At 42.0% G+C, this 17,550-nt stretch overlaps 8 protein-coding genes across 8 annotated transcripts; 4 read left to right on the top strand and 4 right to left on the bottom strand.

Moving 5' to 3' along the window:
- Positions 1–170: 170 nt before the first annotated feature.
- Positions 171–1,436, top strand: V1512DRAFT_213269 (programmed cell death protein 2; the record flags this gene model as incomplete). Its single annotated transcript, XM_066913590.1, has 2 exons — positions 171–284; positions 333–1,436. 2 exons carry the CDS (start codon positions 171–173, stop codon positions 1,434–1,436), a joined length of 1,218 nt encoding a protein of 405 aa, XP_066769160.1.
- Positions 1,437–1,444: 8 nt separating this feature from the next.
- On the bottom strand, positions 1,445–4,539 carry V1512DRAFT_268337 (uncharacterized protein). The gene is made up of 8 exons (XM_066917465.1): positions 4,375–4,539; positions 3,494–4,325; positions 3,362–3,449; positions 3,155–3,318; positions 2,790–3,106; positions 2,620–2,744; positions 2,364–2,568; positions 1,445–2,316 (listed from the first exon to the last, which is right to left on the bottom strand). Exons 1-8 carry the CDS (start codon positions 4,399–4,401, stop codon positions 1,492–1,494), a joined length of 2,583 nt encoding a protein of 860 aa, XP_066769159.1. The 5' UTR covers positions 4,402–4,539; the 3' UTR covers positions 1,445–1,491.
- A 187-nt stretch (positions 4,540–4,726) lies between these two features.
- Positions 4,727–6,427, top strand: V1512DRAFT_213262 (uncharacterized protein; the record flags this gene model as incomplete). Its single annotated transcript, XM_066913588.1, has 5 exons — positions 4,727–5,246; positions 5,301–5,480; positions 5,532–5,901; positions 5,950–6,170; positions 6,219–6,427. 5 exons carry the CDS (start codon positions 4,727–4,729, stop codon positions 6,425–6,427), a joined length of 1,500 nt encoding a protein of 499 aa, XP_066769158.1.
- Positions 6,428–6,551: 124 nt separating this feature from the next.
- On the top strand, positions 6,552–8,662 carry V1512DRAFT_112174 (Alpha/Beta hydrolase protein). The gene is made up of 13 exons (XM_066912898.1): positions 6,552–6,648; positions 6,693–6,836; positions 6,882–6,914; positions 6,958–7,016; positions 7,062–7,185; positions 7,233–7,313; positions 7,362–7,395; positions 7,443–7,528; positions 7,576–7,764; positions 7,816–7,954; positions 8,006–8,123; positions 8,173–8,315; positions 8,362–8,662. The coding sequence occupies exons 1-13, from the start codon at positions 6,606–6,608 to the stop codon at positions 8,528–8,530; spliced, it is 1,362 nt and encodes a 453-aa protein (XP_066769157.1). The 5' UTR covers positions 6,552–6,605; the 3' UTR covers positions 8,531–8,662.
- V1512DRAFT_268326 (Prefoldin subunit-domain-containing protein) lies at positions 8,438–9,640 on the bottom strand. The gene is made up of 7 exons (XM_066917464.1): positions 9,495–9,640; positions 9,326–9,445; positions 9,256–9,271; positions 9,112–9,207; positions 8,961–9,062; positions 8,767–8,916; positions 8,438–8,719 (listed from the first exon to the last, which is right to left on the bottom strand). The coding sequence occupies exons 1-7, from the start codon at positions 9,512–9,514 to the stop codon at positions 8,648–8,650; spliced, it is 576 nt and encodes a 191-aa protein (XP_066769156.1). The 5' UTR covers positions 9,515–9,640; the 3' UTR covers positions 8,438–8,647.
- Positions 9,641–9,771: 131 nt separating this feature from the next.
- On the top strand, positions 9,772–11,163 carry V1512DRAFT_213267 (uncharacterized protein; the record flags this gene model as incomplete). The annotated part of the gene is made up of 2 exons (XM_066913589.1): positions 9,772–10,913; positions 10,959–11,163. The coding sequence occupies 2 exons, from the start codon at positions 9,772–9,774 to the stop codon at positions 11,161–11,163; spliced, it is 1,347 nt and encodes a 448-aa protein (XP_066769155.1).
- A 704-nt stretch (positions 11,164–11,867) lies between these two features.
- On the bottom strand, positions 11,868–13,887 carry V1512DRAFT_268324 (hexokinase-domain-containing protein). The gene is made up of 3 exons (XM_066917463.1): positions 13,422–13,887; positions 13,324–13,374; positions 11,868–13,276 (listed from the first exon to the last, which is right to left on the bottom strand). Exons 1-3 carry the CDS (start codon positions 13,516–13,518, stop codon positions 12,048–12,050), a joined length of 1,377 nt encoding a protein of 458 aa, XP_066769154.1. The 5' UTR covers positions 13,519–13,887; the 3' UTR covers positions 11,868–12,047.
- Positions 13,871–17,536, bottom strand: V1512DRAFT_268322 (armadillo-type protein). The gene is made up of 5 exons (XM_066917462.1): positions 17,314–17,536; positions 17,218–17,264; positions 17,017–17,151; positions 16,620–16,970; positions 13,871–16,570 (listed from the first exon to the last, which is right to left on the bottom strand). Exons 1-5 carry the CDS (start codon positions 17,347–17,349, stop codon positions 14,083–14,085), a joined length of 3,057 nt encoding a protein of 1,018 aa, XP_066769153.1. The 5' UTR covers positions 17,350–17,536; the 3' UTR covers positions 13,871–14,082.
- Positions 17,537–17,550: the final 14 nt, after the last annotated feature.

The raw sequence follows: 17,550 nt of genomic DNA, 5'->3' as shown, positions 1-17,550 counted from the left end.
AAATGTTTAGTACAAATTCACATTCAGTCACGTGACACCCCTGAAGTTTTTAATAAGCGCATTAACTACTATGTCGACCTTTTTTTTTGCAGGTTGAAAATTGGGTGACCAACAACAAATAGTGAAACGAAATGGCGAGTACAAGAGAAGATGAGTATTCGGATTCAGATATGTCTACAGAGTCTGAATCTGTGACTGGAAAAACTCCTGTGCTGCTGGGATATCCTGACACTGAATCGGACCAGACTGCTACAGCATTGGATACACGAATTGGTGGATATAGCGTGAGTATTTAATCTTGCGCCCTGTTAAAACTGTGCTAAATATGACAGATATGGTTAAATTTAGATTCGCCGGTTGATAGTTTATTAGCAACGTGCAAATCATGTAGCAGTGTTATGAGCTTACTGCTGCAAGCATACGCTGCTCTGGAGGATACGCTCTATGAGCGCGTGATCTACTTGTATGCTTGTAATAAACCGGCATGTTGGAGGCGAGCAGGGTCTGTTAGAGCTGTTAGAGGTATCATGCTTGACGAAGCTAGGATGCAAAAGGTAGCCGAGAAGCAAAAAAAAGATGAGGAGAAGCGAAAGCAGAAGGCTGTTGAGTCAGCAGCTGCAGTCGCTGTGAACAAGCCACGGGCGGACTTAGGGAGCATGTTGTTTGGGAGCGGGTTTGGGGATGCTCCAAACCCGTTTGGTTCACAAGCTGAGAGTTCAAATTCCTTCAATTCTTCAAAGTCATTTAATCATCCATCGTGGAGTACAGCTGCAACGCCGACCGACGAAGAACTGTCAACCATGACTGAGTCAATGCAACGAGTAATGAAGCTTCCGTCGGCTTCAAAAGAGCGCGCCCCAGTAACGCCATGGCCTAGCGTCGAACATATCCCAAACTACAGCTCATGGTTCGTATACGTTGAAAACGAATATCTAAGGAACAAATCGGAACGACAAATAAATCAAAGGATTGAAGTTATGGCCAGCGGCAATGCAGCAGATGCTGGTCCTGATGAGTGGTCTGCAGTTCCAGATAGCAGTAGCGACGCAATTGACCAGGTTTTTCAAAAATTTTCAGATACAGTCGCCGACAATCCAGAGCAAATTGTACGTTACGATCGGCAAGGCGCACCTTTATTCTACACCAAGCACGACGATATTGGGAGATTGTTGATAAGCAAAAGTACGGGTGTTTTTGACTCAAGCTTAATTCCCCAATGTCCTGTGTGTGGCGCTGAAAGAGTGTTTGAACTCCAATTAATGCCTTACGCTATCCAAGTACTAGAACAAGGTAGCGGGATTGATATGATAAACGGCATGGAATGGGGAACTATTATGGTTGCGACTTGCAAACGTGACTGTACTCCCAGTATAGACAAAAACGGAGTCGGATACGCGGAAGAATGGGTCGGAGTTCAGTGGGAAGAATCCAAGTAGGCAAAGCATAATGAAAGTTAAGTTTTTTTGTTTAATCTATGTACATATTAGACCCTCATGACAGTTGGACTGTCTCATAGAACTGTAATCTGTCTGCAACTGCAAACGCGTCCCAGTTCTTCACCGTCAGTCCAAACTCGGTTCCTCCCTTAACTTCGTTCACAGTTTCTTTGCCCTGCTTCAGACTGTCGATTGAACCGTCAAAAACAACATTATCGTTCCGAGTGGCTTTGACCTTCGAGCTTCTTTTTACAACGCCACTGGTCATTCGACAGCCCGCAACTTGAGACATCGACTTTGACTTCTTGTCCGTAACGTTGAAAATTGCCCGAACTTCAGCTTCTCCAAGTATTTTTTGCTCGTGCGTAGGCGCAATCAATGCGGCTAACATATCCGACACGTCCTCCAGTAATCTGTAAATGACTGTGTGTGACACAATTTTAACTCCCTTTTTGGCAGCTTGATCAGCTGTATCACGATCCGGCTTGACATTAAAGCACAATATAATTGCCCCACCAACTTCTGCCAGGTCTACATCTGAAGCTGTAGGGGAACCGACATCAGCTAAGATGACTTTGCATCTTGCTTCGTCGGTTCCAAGTCCCACAACCGCGTCTGTAATGGCTTCTACCGACCCGCTAACGTCCCCACGGATAATAAACCGTTCGTACTTTGTCGAGTCGTCATTTGTGGATTCAACAATAAACGCTTTCGGCTGTCGTCGTACACCAAAGTGTTTATTCTCCTTTTCATTTTTGAGCTCTTCTAGATGTTGTTTTCGATCAGCTCTGCGCTTCTCGTTGATAACTTCAATGTCTTTAAACTCTTTCGCGTGTTGTTCTCTTGCCTTCCTGTACTGTGAAATTGAATTTGAATGTTGCTTGCAAACATTTAGCGATTTACAACAATTAGTCAAGTTGAACATACTTCAGTGTCTGTTTGGAGGAATTCGTCTCCTGCCTCAGGAAGCTCTTTCCAGCCGTCTATCTCAACCGGCTGTCCTGGTCCTGCAAATTTAATGACAGCTCCGAGATCGTCCCGTAGACTTCTTATACGAGCATAAGTTGTTCCAGCTACAATAAATGTACCTGGTTTTAATGTTCCTTTGCGCACAACCACTGTTGCGGTATTTCTAAATAACACTGTCAGCGTGTTTAAAATCATCATCGTAAGTCTGTGTTACCCTCTGCCTTTCTTGGGAGATGACTCAATCACCCATCCTTCCGTTTTAGCTGACGGATCTGCTCTATTGTCGAGAATCTCCGAAAGTGCAATAATGTTTTCTTCCAGATCCGAAATTCCTTTTCCCTATTCGATCAGAACTGCTGTGTAGTCAAAAACAATAAAGCGTACAGTCAAACCTGACACAGCAACTTCTGTGGTTTCGCCTCCAAACGACTCAACGTATACGCCATTTGCAGCCAAGTCACGTCTTACTCGTTCGATGTCAACACCGGGTTTGTCAATCTTGTTAATCGCAACAATCACAGGCACCTTAGACGACTGCGCATGCCTAATAGCTTCTATGGTCTGCGGCATGACCGAGTCATCTGCGGCCACGACCAACACAACAATATCAGTCACGTTGGCGCCTCGTTGCCGCATCTTGAGAAACGCGGCATGGCCAGGCGTATCCAAGAACGTAATTTGCTTTCCAGATGATAATTTGACTTTGCACAATCAGTATCATAACTAGCTTTGTTATCCATAAGTTGTACCTGAAAATGCACCAATGTGCTGCGTTATTCCGCCGAATTCAGATGCCACGATAGACGATTTTCGTAAGTAGTCAAGGATCGTAGTTTTTCCGTGATCAACATGGCCCATGATAGTGACAAACGGGGGTCGAACGGGTAAATGCGACATGTTCTCGGGTAGTGGTCTACTGTTGTTAAACAGATCAATACAACAGTTGTGAGACTTACTCCGGGAAAATGTCGCGCCGACCATCGGCAGTTTCAGGTTCAAATCCGTACTCCATTGCAACAAGACTCGCATCTTCATAGTTCAAGACTACAAAAGTTAGTACTACATCAGAATATTTACGAATATCATACTAAGATCAAAATCAACTTGATCAAACCCAAAGTCTGCCAGCTTCGTTATGAGCTCGCTAACGCGCACACCCAGTAATCTAGAAAAATTGCTAACAGTAATAAACGAAGGTAGAGCTATAGGAGTTGCCTGTAGTTCAAGCAATACGGGTTCTGCTTGCTTTCCTCTCGGCTTCAAGTTCTGCGACAGATCATCGTTTTCAAGTACCTGTCTAGTATCTCCGCGATGCCTCTCACGATCGATCAAATTTTGCTTCCGCTGTTTGGTGATTGGGGAAGTCTTATTAGTAATTGGGTTGGAGCCTGTCGACTTTTGCGTTGTCGTAGATGTAAGTTTTTTGGAAGCATGCTTTCGACGCACGCGTTTCTCTTCCTCGTCGGCCGAAGAATGCAATTTTGGTCTTAAAGCCTCTTGCTTTAACAAAACACGGTTGCTGTTATTTCTTGAATCAACATTGTCGGCTTTGTTGGGAGAAGGCGCTTCACTCCTTCTGCTTAAATTTTCACGGCTCCGGATCTGTGGCAATGCCTCAGAGTTTTGGTTTTTGTATGCACTGTTAAAAACCCCTTTGCCTTTACGTGAAAATATGCTTGAATCTCCGCGACTCAGAAAAGAATCATTTAAGTTCCCCTTGGCATTATAAGACGAGTTGCTATGGCGGTTTTGAGCTGATTTGGCATTCGCGCTTGCACTTCCCTTTTTTCTAGAACCTATAGTGAAATTTCCAACCTTAACACCGAACCCACTCTCGGACGAAGTGTCAGCGTAAAGAGCTCTGGTATAGGCATTGAAGCTTCGTTTAGAATGGGATTGCAAGTTGTGTGCGCATTTAGTCTATGTCCAATTAGCTCAGCCATACGGAAAGTGCAGAATTCGAACTCGCCTTAACAAAGACTTTCAATGTACTCATTATGAAAGCAATTTCCAGTAGTAAATCACCTCGTCAACGTTAAAATTTGTCTTGTTTTATAAGTCCAAGCTTGCTAGCACTGAGAAGTCGCGAACGAAAATTTCAGGAGGACTTACCCCTGCATAACTGTAAAATAATTCTGATGGCGACTTTCTGCATTAGCATCCATCATTTTTGTGCTGCTCTTCAAGTATTTTCACTTAAGAAATTCAAAAAACGATTCGAAGTCTCCCTTGCTTAATCACTTATCCTCCATATTATCCATTATTCACTAATACTAAAGATAGTCATTTTTCAAGACATCATTCGATTTGGTAACAATAACATGGCCGATTTAGAAACGCAAGCACTGTCACCAATACCAGTAACGGACGAAACGTCTGAGCATGAGCCCGAGCCTGAGCCTGAACATGCACATACTCCACCTGCTCCATCTACCGTGCCTGAAATAAGCATTGAATCCATTTTAGGTTTACCCTCAGGTTCTGGTGTACCTCTTCCTTCTGCCCTTTCAAACCCACGAGAATTAGTGAACCCTGGTGCTGAATCAGGCTCTCTTTTCTTCGTTGATGATTCGACAAATGGACCCAAATCTACAGCTAAATCTAACCGGTCTTCATCTGGAAACAGTAGAGGAAACGCCCATCAGACAGATACATATGATCCTGACCAACTTTTCCAAAATACGAGCAAGAGTAAACCACAAACCCTGACAGCAGCGGACTTGCAAATCCCTCTAAGTGAAGAAAAAGAAGAAGAGTTTCAAGAATTTCAAAAACGAGAATCGGACAATACTGCCAGAGGAGAATGGGAAAGGTTTCCTGCCGGATCCAGAATGTTCATTGGTGAGAACTTATATTCAGTGCTTACCTGAGAATGTATAGCTGACATAATTTCAGGAAATTTACCAACAGATGTAGTTAACAAAAGAAACGTGTTCCAGTTGTTTTCGTCATATGGTGATCTTGCCCAAATTTCATTAAAGCAAGCCTATGGATTTGTCCAGTTCTTGAAGGCAGAAGACTGCTCTAATGCGATTAATGGAGAGCAAGGCACAGTCATTCAAGGACGCAAAATTCGTACGTTTATATATCCATCTCTCATTACGATATATACTTATACATCACTAGATCTTGAAGTTTCAAAGCCTCAAGGACAAAAGCGGGGTGGCACGCACAATGAAAGAAATCAAAGGCGATCAGTCTCACCTGGAAAAGGGGGTCGAAATAGAAATGGCAGAGCAAACAGTCCACAAAGAGGTAGTTCATATGGTGGTTATTTGAATCGATATGATGGTCATGACGATCGCGACCGGGATCGGGATAGAGGATACCGACGAGAAGCTTCTCCTAAAGGTCGGGATCGGGGTTATAGAGATCGGTCACCTCCCAGCAGATATCGAAACAAATTATCGTCGCCTGTAGAAGAGTGGCCTTTGCCGTTAAGGCGACAAGATCAGATCCCAGAATGTCAAATATTAGTAACTGACAGAGTTGACAGGTATGTAATATAGAGCATGATACCACTTGTCATATTTAACAAGCCTAGAAATTATGTGTACTATGTTCAGAAAACCTTTGAGGACAGGCTGATCAAGGTTAACGTTTTAGACATATCACCTCGTGTATCAATGTCTGCTGTCATCCGCCAGATGATTATTGAAGGCGTATTTGCCGTTGTCGTACTGAATGGCAATCTTCAAGATCAAGCTAAGCTTTCATTGCAAGTATTTGAGAAAACACCAGGCGCTTCGAGCGTCCGTTTCGACGGTAGGTCTTGTGAGTATATAGAGATAATTAAAGGGCTAATCTTTTTAGAGTATGTTGAAGTAGACATTGCTGTTGGTGTTGAAATTGTGTCAAGGACTAAGCAGAAGCTACAACCTCAACTCATCCCTCACACTTCATCTGCAACGGCACTTCAATATATTCTAGGTGCATTGACTCAGCAACAGCAACAACAACAGCAGCAGCCAGCACAGGCTTATCCTGGACAGTCTGCATTACCGCCACATAACCCCTATTGAATATACTTGTGATTGCTTATTTAAAAACAATTTGTAGTATTATATACTTTTTACGTAAAGAAATTTATAAACTTTATTTGTCTTTTTAGAAGTAAGTTCGGTGTCAAGGCGCCGCAGGGACCAGGTGTAGTCATCGAAATCTGGGAAACGAGCAGAATTACCTGTATGGCTTCTGATTATGACTGTCTTTGATGAAATTATAGAATCTTATCGGGTTCAAGGTTAGTTTTATTGTGTGAATTGGATTGATATTAATACTTCAAAGGCCTCCGGGTGTTTGAATACCTGTTCAAAGTTCCACTAAATTATAGTGGTAATTCGGGAACAATACAGGTGTATGCTCGCCGGGTTGTACCTGCTGAGGAAGCTGGTGACAATGCTGATCCTAAGAAATGCACAAGACCTTATAGTATGCACAGAGTTTTTGTTATAAAGCAAAAACTGATACGTCTAGTTGTATACCTTCAAGGAGGTCCGGGGTTTGAATGTTCGTACTCCATATTGCAACCGAAGCTACTAACTTTTAACAGGCGACGCACCTTTATCAAAATCGGGTCGAACCAAGGAGCTACTGGATCGCGGATACCAAGTAATTGCGTCAATATAAACGGTGGAAGTTTTCTCATGGATTCAGGTTTTGTATCTTGATCAGCGAGGAACCGGATACAGTACTCCAATTTCAGCCTTCACGTTGAAAAATAAGGGCACTGATCAGGATAAAGCTACATATCTTTCGTACTTCAGAGCAGACAGTATTGGTATGAAGCTAGATAACGCTGTGGTCAAGTCTGATACGTGGTTATAGTTCGAGACTGTGAGGAAATCAGAATGACTTTGTTAAGTGATGCGTCGGAGAAACGATGGTCACTACTAGGACAGTCTTTTGGTAAGCTCAGATGGTGTTTGTTTAGAGGGCGATCTAATTTTTGGACAGGTGGATTCTGTAGCACTACTTATCTTTCATTTTAGTATGTCATGGATGGCCGCGTGAATTTATAGGCTTACATTTCGGTAGTCCATCAAGCTTGAAAGATGTTCTGATGACTGGCGGCTTGCCTCCTATTGTTAACAATCCAGATCCTGTGTATCAAGCTTTGTATAGTACGCTAAACTTTCTCAAATTTGATTGGCGGGTGCTAATAAGCCAGAACGGGTTATAAAGCGCAACTTTGCATATTTTGAAAAATATCCTAATGATCAGCAAAAGTTGAAGAAGATTTTGGCGCATCTTGCTTCTACCAAGGTCATTCTTCCAAATGGTGGCAAACTATCAGTTGAACGATTTCAGCAGCTTGGTTTGGATTTTGGTCGACACCAGGGTTTAGATAGCGTTCACCGTGAGTTTTTCTTTGAGGGCAGTAAAGGTTAGTTATAATAACGTTGAACAGAGCTGGTGGCCAAGGCGGCATTTGATATAGACACCGTCGGCGAGATTACATACGCTACCAAGTCTCGCATTGAAAATGCTCAAGGTTTCGACACGAATGTTTTGTACGCGTGTCTTCATGAGGCTATCTACTGTCAAGGGCATGATGATTTACAGAATAATTTTTTTTTGTTAAACTAACATGAATCTAGCCAAGCAAGTAACTGGTCTGCCGAACGGTTAAGATTGCAGCATGCCCAGTTCTTCAACTGGGATGTTGTTTCTGCTTCAACTGACCCTGATGCAAAGATCTTCTTTACGGGAGAAATGGTAATACATTTTTTGTCGCCGTATGTTACTATTTGTACTGATTGGATAGATCTATAAGTCCATGTTTGATGATTATATCGAACTAAGCGAGCTAAAAAACGTTGCCGAGATACTTGCTGCTAAAACAGACTGGCCTGCACTGTATGATATTGGCGCATTAAAATCTACCAAGGCCCGTGTGTCCGGTGCTTCGTATGTTGATTGTGTTTCAAGTTATCCAAAGATCTAATGAATATAGTTACTATAACGACATCTACGTTGACCTTGACTTATCCGTCGAGACCGCGTCCTATATTAAGGGTTGCAGGCAATGGGTGACCAGCGAGTTTTTGCATAATGGTTTGACTGTCAATCCAAGCAAAGTTCTTGGCGAGTTATTCAGACTGTTAGAAAATGATGTTGACTGAAGTTGTACGGTTTCCGACCGGAGATGAAGATGGTCTGATATATACATAGTTTTATATATTGGATATATGGTACATTGCATTGTTTCAAGCAGTGTGATTGGCTTGATAGCGGGTGATTTACTTGATGGCAGCACTAGCGTCTTTTTCTTCTCTTTCTTCTCTTCGTTTCTGGACGTCCCAATTGTATACCTATAAGCTGTCAGCGTGGGTAAATTCAACTTTAATTCACAGCTCACCCTTGCGGTGTTGACTTCCACAGTTGTGATGTTCTCCCGCAAAAACTCCAAATCTTCTTCGCAAATCGCTAACGAGTCTTTGGCCGCTTTTAACTTGGTCTGTAGTAACTCCACTGCCTCGGGTATGGGGTATTCCAGCATGACATTCGCCTATATATTAGCTGCAAATACCGACCATAAGCATTGATTCATACACCTAGCCATAAGTAGACTGTGTCCGCAGCCTTGACCCTAGCTTTGGTATATAGAGTATCATTGAGTTCAAATGTCGTTATCAAAGTTGGGTTTTCGCTGTCCTGTCATTGTTGTAAATATTTGTCGAAGAAACCACCATTCAATCCGTACTCTTTTTGAATCAAGGAAGATCACGCTGTCCAAAGTCTTTTGAATATCTGGTATTTTCTCACGCAACCCAGCAGCTCGCCGTAATGTGCTCATTTCCTAAAATCATTACTCAACTTGGCCCCTTTTACAATGCATTGTTAATACCATATATTTGTATTTACTACGTTGTCTGTTAGCAATCTGCCAAAATTGAATCAAGCACTTTTGTTCTTACCTCAGCATCTCTTGAAACGATTGCAAGATTCCTTCAACCTGATCACGACTTTTCACATAGTCTTCAACAGTTTCAACAAACGGAGCCTGTGGAATTCCTCGGGGATTCACATATTCGCCGCTACTTTTGTTAGGTGTTGACATTGACTAGTGCTAGCTACTCTACTTACCTTCGAATCTCGTTCGACATCGTACTTGAAGATACTTAAAATAATGTGCGACGAATCTTTGTGAATTGTAGAATTTATTTTGTTATAAAATAAATCTCAATTGTTTGTTATAGAAATCAATTAGAAATAACGATTAAAAGTCGAGGGTGAACTTTTGAATGAATTGTAAAAATCAAAAGTTTAATTTATCACACTAAATTCGTATGGCCAGCTCTGTTTATTTTATTTTATTTTAAATGATGCAATTAAACATAACTATAAGAATATTTGCACAGAAATGCTTCTAAACCAGAAATATTCACGGAAACGATTAACAGGATTGTTTAGGAATTTTTCAAAATCATCTGGATCAAATGCTTCAACATCTACAAATTTACCTCCGCTTGGAAACCCGAGACCAGCTACGACCGCGTATCCACTTATAGCATATCCTTTAGTTGAACGAGATTTACAGACTCCATCAACAAAAGTCGGATTTTATAGCCAACTGTTTTCCAGCACAGGATACTCTCAGATCCTCGATATCGCATCTTGGGCGTCAGGTGTAGAAGGACCATATCCTATCATTAACTGGCAGCATTGGATTCGGCATACAAAAAGACAAATTTCGGTGTCAAATGGATTGCTGCCTACATTGTCAATGCACAAATCAATACAAAAAGTTCTGTTCATACCAAAGTATTACTGGGATCTGTTAAAGCATCTGGTGCTGATACGAAACAAATACAGAGATATTAAGAATAGAGTCAATTTGCCGTCTTTTAAATTTCAGTCTTTAGTTCGCTCAGTTCTATTTAGCGAGATCTGCTACAACCCTCCTCCAAAAATTGGGAATCGCTTGCCTCCAGAGTTTCTATTTGAATACAAGGGGCAAGAATTCAAAGTTCAACCAAATGATGGTGAAAGATCAACTGAAAAACTAAACATCTATATTCCAGATCAGAATGAACTTTCTCATGCAGACTTCCAGTTCGCAAGGCGCAATGGCTCACCACTATTTCTGCCTTTGATCTTGTCTACAGTTTTACTTTGCTCAGTAACCGCCAAATACATTCTACCTCGATTAGCCACATCACTCGATTTGGAAAAGTCATGCAGAATGCGTCACATAACGCGCTGGGAACAGCGCATCCAACAGTCACAAGATAACTTCGTAAAGAGCAGACCTGTCTCACAACATGAAGTTTTGAAACTACAAACTGCACAACTGACGACACCTGAGCTTACAGATGCTGCAAAAGCGTTCGGGCTTTTGCCATCATGGTTTCATCCGTCCATCGCTGTCCGCCCGCTCATGCTGGAGAAGCTGCAGAATCACTTGAATTACTTACGTGCCGACAACATCCTGATTGGGAAATGGGGCGGATTGTGGCAGATGAGTGAAGCTGAACTCGACTGGGCATTGCTAGAACGCGGCGCGTATGTTTGCCTTCTTTTCTTGTACCGCAATCTAACATGTAACAGGAGCTGTACTAACCTTACTTTGGAGCAAAAACAGGCCCAGCTGTACATAATCATAGTCGCGATGACGGACTTGCGATACGAGGTTTCCTACTTGATGCTCGATACTGCGCTAACCAACGAAGAAACTAAAAAAGTTTTTAAACTTAGGAAACGGCTTGGTTTTGAGATCAACGACATTGCAAAACTTACCTCCAACACGTGCTGAAAATCATCCAGCCATCATGTATATAGAATTCGTAATATATGTAGTGTTGTTTCAAGCGCCGAACGCGTCAGATAATAGCACAGCTATCACTCAGGATGGCTACAGCTTAAAGAAGGAATGTCTTCAACAATTGCAAGGAAATTTAATTTTTTTTTTTCACTTTTCTCATTACGGGTACACTTTTACAGATACATTGTTAGATATACATACAGTCTTGGAGATGCAGTGTTAACTTCAGATCAGTATCAGCTGTTTATATTAATCAACTAAATTGTCACGGGTAAAGATTCGTATTAGGTATTAAAAACAGCAGCTCATTTCAAATTTCGTATCCCATATGCGACATATCAGTTCTACTTTTCTTTACGAACTTTTTTGACATTCGCAAAAGTGCGAACAATGACATTGGCCAAAGGTGTTTGATATACTGCTGAATGTTTGCGACAAAACTTAATGCTGCACATCCAAACCCAGTCCCAATGTCGCGATGCAGCACAATTAAGTGTGCGTTAATCAACCGTTTCAAAAGAATTGCCCGAAGAAAATGCCAGTGTACTGATGTATTATTGAATGATTGTGCGAAACTATCAGGCAAAATTGAACCGAAAAAATGAGTGTGTGCAACAATCAGTTCAGCCGCTCATGGTGTGGCACATAGAATTTAGTAATGGCGCTTTTCAATTTACGACAGAAAGAGAATCGAGTAATGATGTCAATGACAATCATGATTACATAAATGAGACAAAAGTATGCTTTAAATATTATTAAGAAATGTGCCAAATTGCTTTTAAAATTTCCATTTTCTGTGATAGCACCCACAGCCCCGCCAGCGAGACCATATTTAAGGAAAACAGAACCGCTGTCGAACTCGCTCTGCTATGCGGTTAAGCGACGAGTGCACACAAAGCTGCACCAACCCCACTGCCATCTTCAGCACGTCCGATAATTACACGAGCTTCGTCATCACCAAGAATAATCTTGATTGACTCCTTTAGCAATTTGGAATAGTTAGGATAATGTGCGTACACAGATCCATCAACGCCTAGGTCGACAGAAGAACGATTAGAACAAGCTCCAATATGCTGAAGCGTGCCAGCAATGATTGCCCCAGCAAGATATGCGGATCTCTTGCCGACAGCTTCCACAATCTTTTTAATAGCACATCGTTCAGCGTGGCTTGTGTGAAGTGCAAGACTCTTCTCAACAAGCTTACAAATACCATCAAAGTCTTCTGACTCGTCATTCTCAACTTCAGACAAAAATGAAGTGTCCAGCTGCCACTCCGTGGTAAGCTCAGCCGAAGGACCCGCAAATAGAACCTTTCTTGTACACAAATCAAGTAAAATCTGTCTTACGATCTCTCCAAGAAACATACCAGAGACTCGCTTCTCAAACATTTGAAATCCAGGATTAGGTGTTATACCATCGACTAGCCTATCGTATTGTGTCACTGGAAGAACTCTCAGAGCATTGTCAAAAGCACCCCATTCAGTATTGACAATCATAAGATGCTTGTTAGAAAACGCTGCCGAAGATAAGTCTAATTTAGTCACTTTTGCAAGGTCTTCGACGTAAGCGCCGTTCGTACCAGTGCCAACTATAAGTCCAACCTTAGTAAGAGCTTCAGATGAAGACGCATATGCACGGGACATCAGAGTGCCCACTGTATCATTCACCAAAGCAGCAACATGTACACCCAACTTTAAAGCGTCTAGCTCTTTTTGCAGCAGTAAGCACACATCCTGTCCTATAGCATCTACTACATCAAATCCCTTCGTCCAGCGTATGAGAGTACCACGGTTGACGGCCGTCTGATTTACTGGAAAGGAAAATGTAAAACCTAATTTGAGAATATGTTCTCCATTTGTGGACGATTCCTCGTTAAAATGATCGTTAAGATGCAATTTCATAAATGTTTCAACTTGCTTCGCAAGAAACGAAAATAAGTCCTTAGAGCTACCAGTCATGAGATTTTTCGATACTGCAGTAGACTTCTGTTCTAGTTTATATTCACCGTTTCCCAGCAAAGTAACTGAGCAAACCCGAAAATTGGTGCCACCGAGGTCAACTGCAAGAAAAGTTCCTCTTTCTGAACCATTCGGCACGTCGGTAACTATATGGTGTCAACTTCACCTTGTCTAAAACAGGAAGCATCCTTACCAAAACTGGGAATCATCGTCATTGGCATTGAATCGGTTCCCAAGCCGAGTTCTAAAGCTTATCAACAAAAGATGAACTCGCATACAAAAAAGACTTACCAGCGAGCCTAATGTATTCCTTTGCAATGGCTAGTAACTCGGCATCCGAAACGGCAAACTGGCTAGAAATTGCAGCAACCTCTCTTTCAAGTGCCATAGCTAATTTAATTTACAGACTTAGAGAGGCAACCTAAAATCGGTATAGCAAGAATTTAAACTTGGTGTCCAAAATTTAGAGGACTAGACGAGAGCTCCGGCGTATTGACGCCGTAGAATCAATCGGTCCCCGACTTTAAAAAAGTCTAAGCGGAGAAATTGGGGCCCCTCCGTGGGCAAGGGTAGAAGGCAAACGACATGTCAAAGCCTACCTACCTACCCAATCAATATTTTATCCCGGATTAATATGTAATTAGTTTTCATGATCATTTAAGAATGTTGAGTAAGAACAACTAACAATTTCTTTGAGTTTTGACAAATTCAATGATTTAAGCAATACAAAAGAAGACGGACAAAGTTTTTCCGATGCAGCAGGGGAGTTACCACTCCTGCTTACTCCTAAATTGGCTAGCGTTCGCACTGTTCAATTTCTGATAGTTAATCCGGTTGTCAGCTCTTAACATCGATTCAAGCGCGAGCTAAATTTCAAGAGAGTTTTAAAATAAACTGCTCCAATAAAATTACGTTTTATACTTTTTTAAGGTGCTTTAATAAGATGTGGCTTTTAAGCTACATAATCAACTTCCAATCCACTTTCATGCAACCAGAAATCTTTGACTATCGTATCGGTCGGTGGTTTTCCACGTAATCGCATTATCTTGAGCACAAACTTTCTTCTGTCTTCAGCTTGCTGAGCGGACACAGTTGTTCCTTGTAATGCACTCTCGAGCCAGTTTTGAGACTTCATAACTCCATTCCTTAAATAAGCTTTCAAAAGTCTTGCGTACTCTGCCACTAAACTTCTAGGCGCCTTTCCGGTGATGGCAGCAGTAATTCTAACAAAAATTTCAGGACCTGTCAACTCTACAAGTTGTCTGACTGCATGAGATAACTCTGGGTTACCGTCTGATGCATAGCAGCTCAAAAGTTCCATCCAAAATCTCATGGCCGCTTTGACAACTAAACTCTCAGAAGCAGATATCGTGGCAATCGCAAAATTTATCAAACTCGCACAGTGTGGACTAGAAATTAAAGATGAGAGCTGCTTTGTTATGTACTTCAGCAAAACCTCTAAGACCGCTTCGTTGATATCCGGGTCTGCAGCATGAGATGGAACAAGGACGCCGTTATTAAGAAGTTCTAGCAATTCTTGACAAACATCATGGGCCTCGGCATTTGTAGCGCTCATTGCACTGGATGCAATCAGACTGCATCCAAGTGCAAGTACAGGCTGAATAGTATCTAGCCTCCTAACTTGTAAAATCTCAAACGCAACAAACTTTATCACAGCTTTCCCGCCAAACGTAAAAGGACCTGGCATTACCTCTGATAGTCCAGCTTTGAAAACACTGCATGCATTTTGCCTTATAGCGAGATCGCCTCTAAAAATATCAACATTGTGACTTAGAAAAAGTACAGTGTTGAGGATTTTACTCTTGGCCGGTCTACCAGGTGCGTTATCCAAGTCCCATTGCTTCAGACGAGCTGCCATTATCAACTCATGGTCTTCCAAAGTTTTGTCTTCAACTTCTTCGACGTCTCGACTCTCTTTCCCAATCATCGAGAGTGCCTTGAGAACCGAAGCCGCACGCTCTCGCGCCTCAATAAACCTATCAGGATCTTGAGGTATACGCGAAGCTTGCTCAGCATATATACCCACGCAATCGATAAGCTGCGATAGATACATAGTGCGATCGAACAGCTTATCAACGGTCTGGTTTATCACTGCTGCGACAGCACCAGCGACGCGTTCCTTAGCCACACCATCAATCGACGTTCCGTTCTCAATTATATCTCTATATATGTTTATAAAGGCCGGTAGTTCAGCACTGAGACCTGCAGGACAATTGGAGCATATCTGATATATAGAGCGTGATGCATGCAGAGATAACGGAGGAGAATTTAAGCAATGAAACAAGTATGGAAGAACCACTGGAACGTAAGCCGTTCCTGCTTCGGACTGGAAATACGGAACAGAAGAAGCAATTAAAGACACAGACGTTTGTCGAGCACGAAGTAACGGAGATTCAGGTAGCAACGCGAACAACGGAGAATCTAGTAATGTCTTGAGATATTCAAACTCCTTTGGTTCCGACGTTAAGTTCTGCAAAATTGAGTTTAGCGCATAAAGTGATGCCTCCACGCCTGCCCAGTCAACTGGACTAGCAGTTATCGACTGAATCACATACTGCACTAAAATAGAAAATAATTGAGGCTGCACAAGTTGATAAGATCTCTCGATTAGATCGGCAACGTCCTTTCGAAACGCAAAAAAGCTGTCACGGCTGTCCTGCGACCACGACATTACTATTTCAACAGGAGGAACTCGAAGTTTTACCCATAGCAGTTCCATTACTTGCATCATGATATCTTTTGCCTCTTGAAGCTTTTGATGAGGCTCCATTCGGGGCGCCAAAAGATGCCCATTATCATCATATAAAACGGAGTCAACCAAAAGCTCCCAGAATTCAAGGGTACGTTTGCTGACCGACTCATCTTCGACTGGATAGCCGGGGGTTCTTAGCAAATCAATCATGAGTTTGATCACACGGCGCGATCGAGGCTCAGTCAATGTTGAAGCAAGATCTTTGGCCACTAAGCCACCAAATGCAACAAACCCGTTCAAAAACAATTCGAGAATTTCATCCCCTTCGTCCTCATCACTTGCAGTCACCAGTCTCTGAATTTTTGCAGCAGACCAGCCGCCAGCAAAAACATCTAGCAGAATAAGTAAAGTGTCTGGTGCAATTAACTTATCGGCCCATTCCATGAAGTCACATAAAGCTTCTATCACAGCACCAAAAAGTTCGATATCAGAGTCGAGCTCCAGAAACATAACTAAGTTTGGGATCAGTGCAGTAAGAGCTTGAACGGCTTGAGATGAAGACTCGCAGCTCACACACGACATGGTCCATGCGCGAAATGTAGTTATTGTAGAAATCAGAAGCGTATGTGATGCATTACCATACTCACCTGATGACTTTTGTATTACCGGTGAAATTAGACACAGCATATGCTCTGTTGCCGCACTTATCATTTTGTATAACAACGGTCTTGTGTATACTTAGTATATACTCTTGCACTCAAGCTAATATTGTTTACCTGCTTTCACGAGCCACATCGGCATCGGCGATTTCTTCTGAGAATGTTTTGCAAAATAAAAGGGCCACTTCAAGGTCTTCTTGACTCAAAGATTGAATTGTGGCTCTAAACGAAATTTCGTTCATCAAATCCACGGATCCTACTACTGGAGCATTCTGAGCTAAAGAGACAATGACATCGTATACTGGATAAGGCCAAACACTTGATGCATCTGATGGACGCCTATTGAGAACGAGCAACAAAGTGGCCGCGATCTTTTGAACAATGAATCTTGGTCCATACCGATAAGTTAAAAACCAATTTGTTAAACGGTTTAACAATATAGAAATATCAGAAGATGTCAGAGATGGCCTAAACTCCGTCAGACGGTGGTAATCTTATTTGAAGTTGGTCATACCAATCTTGGTTGAGCTTCACTGTGTAAGTTAGAGCTCCAAAAAAGCGTACATTTGGGTCCAAATCTGCCAGAAGAGCATCAGCAAGTTTCCAGCCTTCACTCGATTTTTGTAGAACTTGAAGTTCCCGCTGTATCCTGATAGATGCTTGAGTTAGATGAGTTGACGATACATATTCATCTGCGTTCCGCAAAACAACGTACTGTGCAATGTGCTCACTATTACCGATGTCGTAAAAAGTTTTCACTTTCTGGTTTCTTAGAACACCTCTGGAAATAAAAAATCGGCAATGCTGATACCTGAACAACAAATTCATATTCAGAAGTAGAAGACATTATCACTACTTAGCTTCTACAAGATCTTAACGTCCATGTAGTCGTAAACCTCAATTCATACTAATATATCAACCCAGATTTATTAGATACTCACTACTGTTATTTGCCCAGCGATATAAGGCAGATTGACTACACGCTATAGCTCTATTCCAAGAATTTTAGCAATCGGCTTTACGTGCGGCTCAGATGTCAACTACTCAT

The sequence above is a fragment of the Lipomyces arxii genome (assembly GCF_038497795.1).
Source record: "Lipomyces arxii strain Phaff 12-163 unplaced genomic scaffold V1512scaffold_34, whole genome shotgun sequence".
NCBI classification, from domain to species: Eukaryota; Fungi; Ascomycota; class Lipomycetes; order Lipomycetales; family Lipomycetaceae; genus Lipomyces; species Lipomyces arxii.
The sequence above is the reverse complement of the archived record's forward strand: the minus strand, read 5'-3'. Positions and strand labels throughout refer to the sequence as shown.

What these genes read in the sequence shown, in the direction of transcription:
- V1512DRAFT_268337 (XM_066917465.1), bottom strand. Translation starts at nt 4,401, where the DNA reads ATGAGTACATTGAAAGTCTTTGTTAAG. An exon ending in CATTGAAAGTCTTTGTTAAG is followed by an intron (nt 4,326 to 4,374) that starts GCGAGTTCGAAT and finishes AATTGGACATAG; the next exon opens with ACTAAATGCGCACACAACTT. An exon ending in TCCTCCAAACAGACACTGAA is followed by an intron (nt 2,317 to 2,363) that starts GTATGTTCAACT and finishes AATGTTTGCAAG; the next exon opens with CAACATTCAAATTCAATTTC.
- V1512DRAFT_112174 (XM_066912898.1), top strand. Translation starts at nt 6,606, where the DNA reads ATGACTGTCTTTGATGAAATTATAGAATCTTATCGGGTTCAAG. An exon ending in GAAATGCACAAGACCTTATA is followed by an intron (nt 6,837 to 6,881) that starts GTATGCACAGAG and finishes TGATACGTCTAG; the next exon opens with TTGTATACCTTCAAGGAGGT. An exon ending in AGGAGGTCCGGGGTTTGAAT is followed by an intron (nt 6,915 to 6,957) that starts GTTCGTACTCCA and finishes AACTTTTAACAG; the next exon opens with GCGACGCACCTTTATCAAAA.
- V1512DRAFT_268326 (XM_066917464.1), bottom strand. Translation starts at nt 9,514, where the DNA reads ATGTCGAACGAGATTCGAAG. An exon ending in ATGTCGAACGAGATTCGAAG is followed by an intron (nt 9,446 to 9,494) that starts GTAAGTAGAGTA and finishes TAACAAAAGTAG; the next exon opens with CGGCGAATATGTGAATCCCC. An exon ending in CAGTCTACTTATGGCTAGGT is followed by an intron (nt 8,917 to 8,960) that starts GTATGAATCAAT and finishes GCTAATATATAG; the next exon opens with GCGAATGTCATGCTGGAATA.
- V1512DRAFT_268324 (XM_066917463.1), bottom strand. Translation starts at nt 13,518, where the DNA reads ATGGCACTTGAAAGAGAGGTTGCTGCAATTTCTAGCCAGTTTGCCGTT. An exon ending in GGAATACATTAGGCTCGCTG is followed by an intron (nt 13,375 to 13,421) that starts GTAAGTCTTTTT and finishes GATAAGCTTTAG; the next exon opens with AACTCGGCTTGGGAACCGAT. An exon ending in GACGATGATTCCCAGTTTTG is followed by an intron (nt 13,277 to 13,323) that starts GTAAGGATGCTT and finishes GACACCATATAG; the next exon opens with TTACCGACGTGCCGAATGGT.
- V1512DRAFT_268322 (XM_066917462.1), bottom strand. Translation starts at nt 17,349, where the DNA reads ATGTCTTCTACTTCTGAATATGAATTTGTTGTTCAG. An exon ending in AATAGTGAGCACATTGCACA is followed by an intron (nt 17,152 to 17,217) that starts GTACGTTGTTTT and finishes AGCATCTATCAG; the next exon opens with GATACAGCGGGAACTTCAAG. An exon ending in GTGAAGCTCAACCAAGATTG is followed by an intron (nt 16,971 to 17,016) that starts GTATGACCAACT and finishes GACGGAGTTTAG; the next exon opens with GCCATCTCTGACATCTTCTG.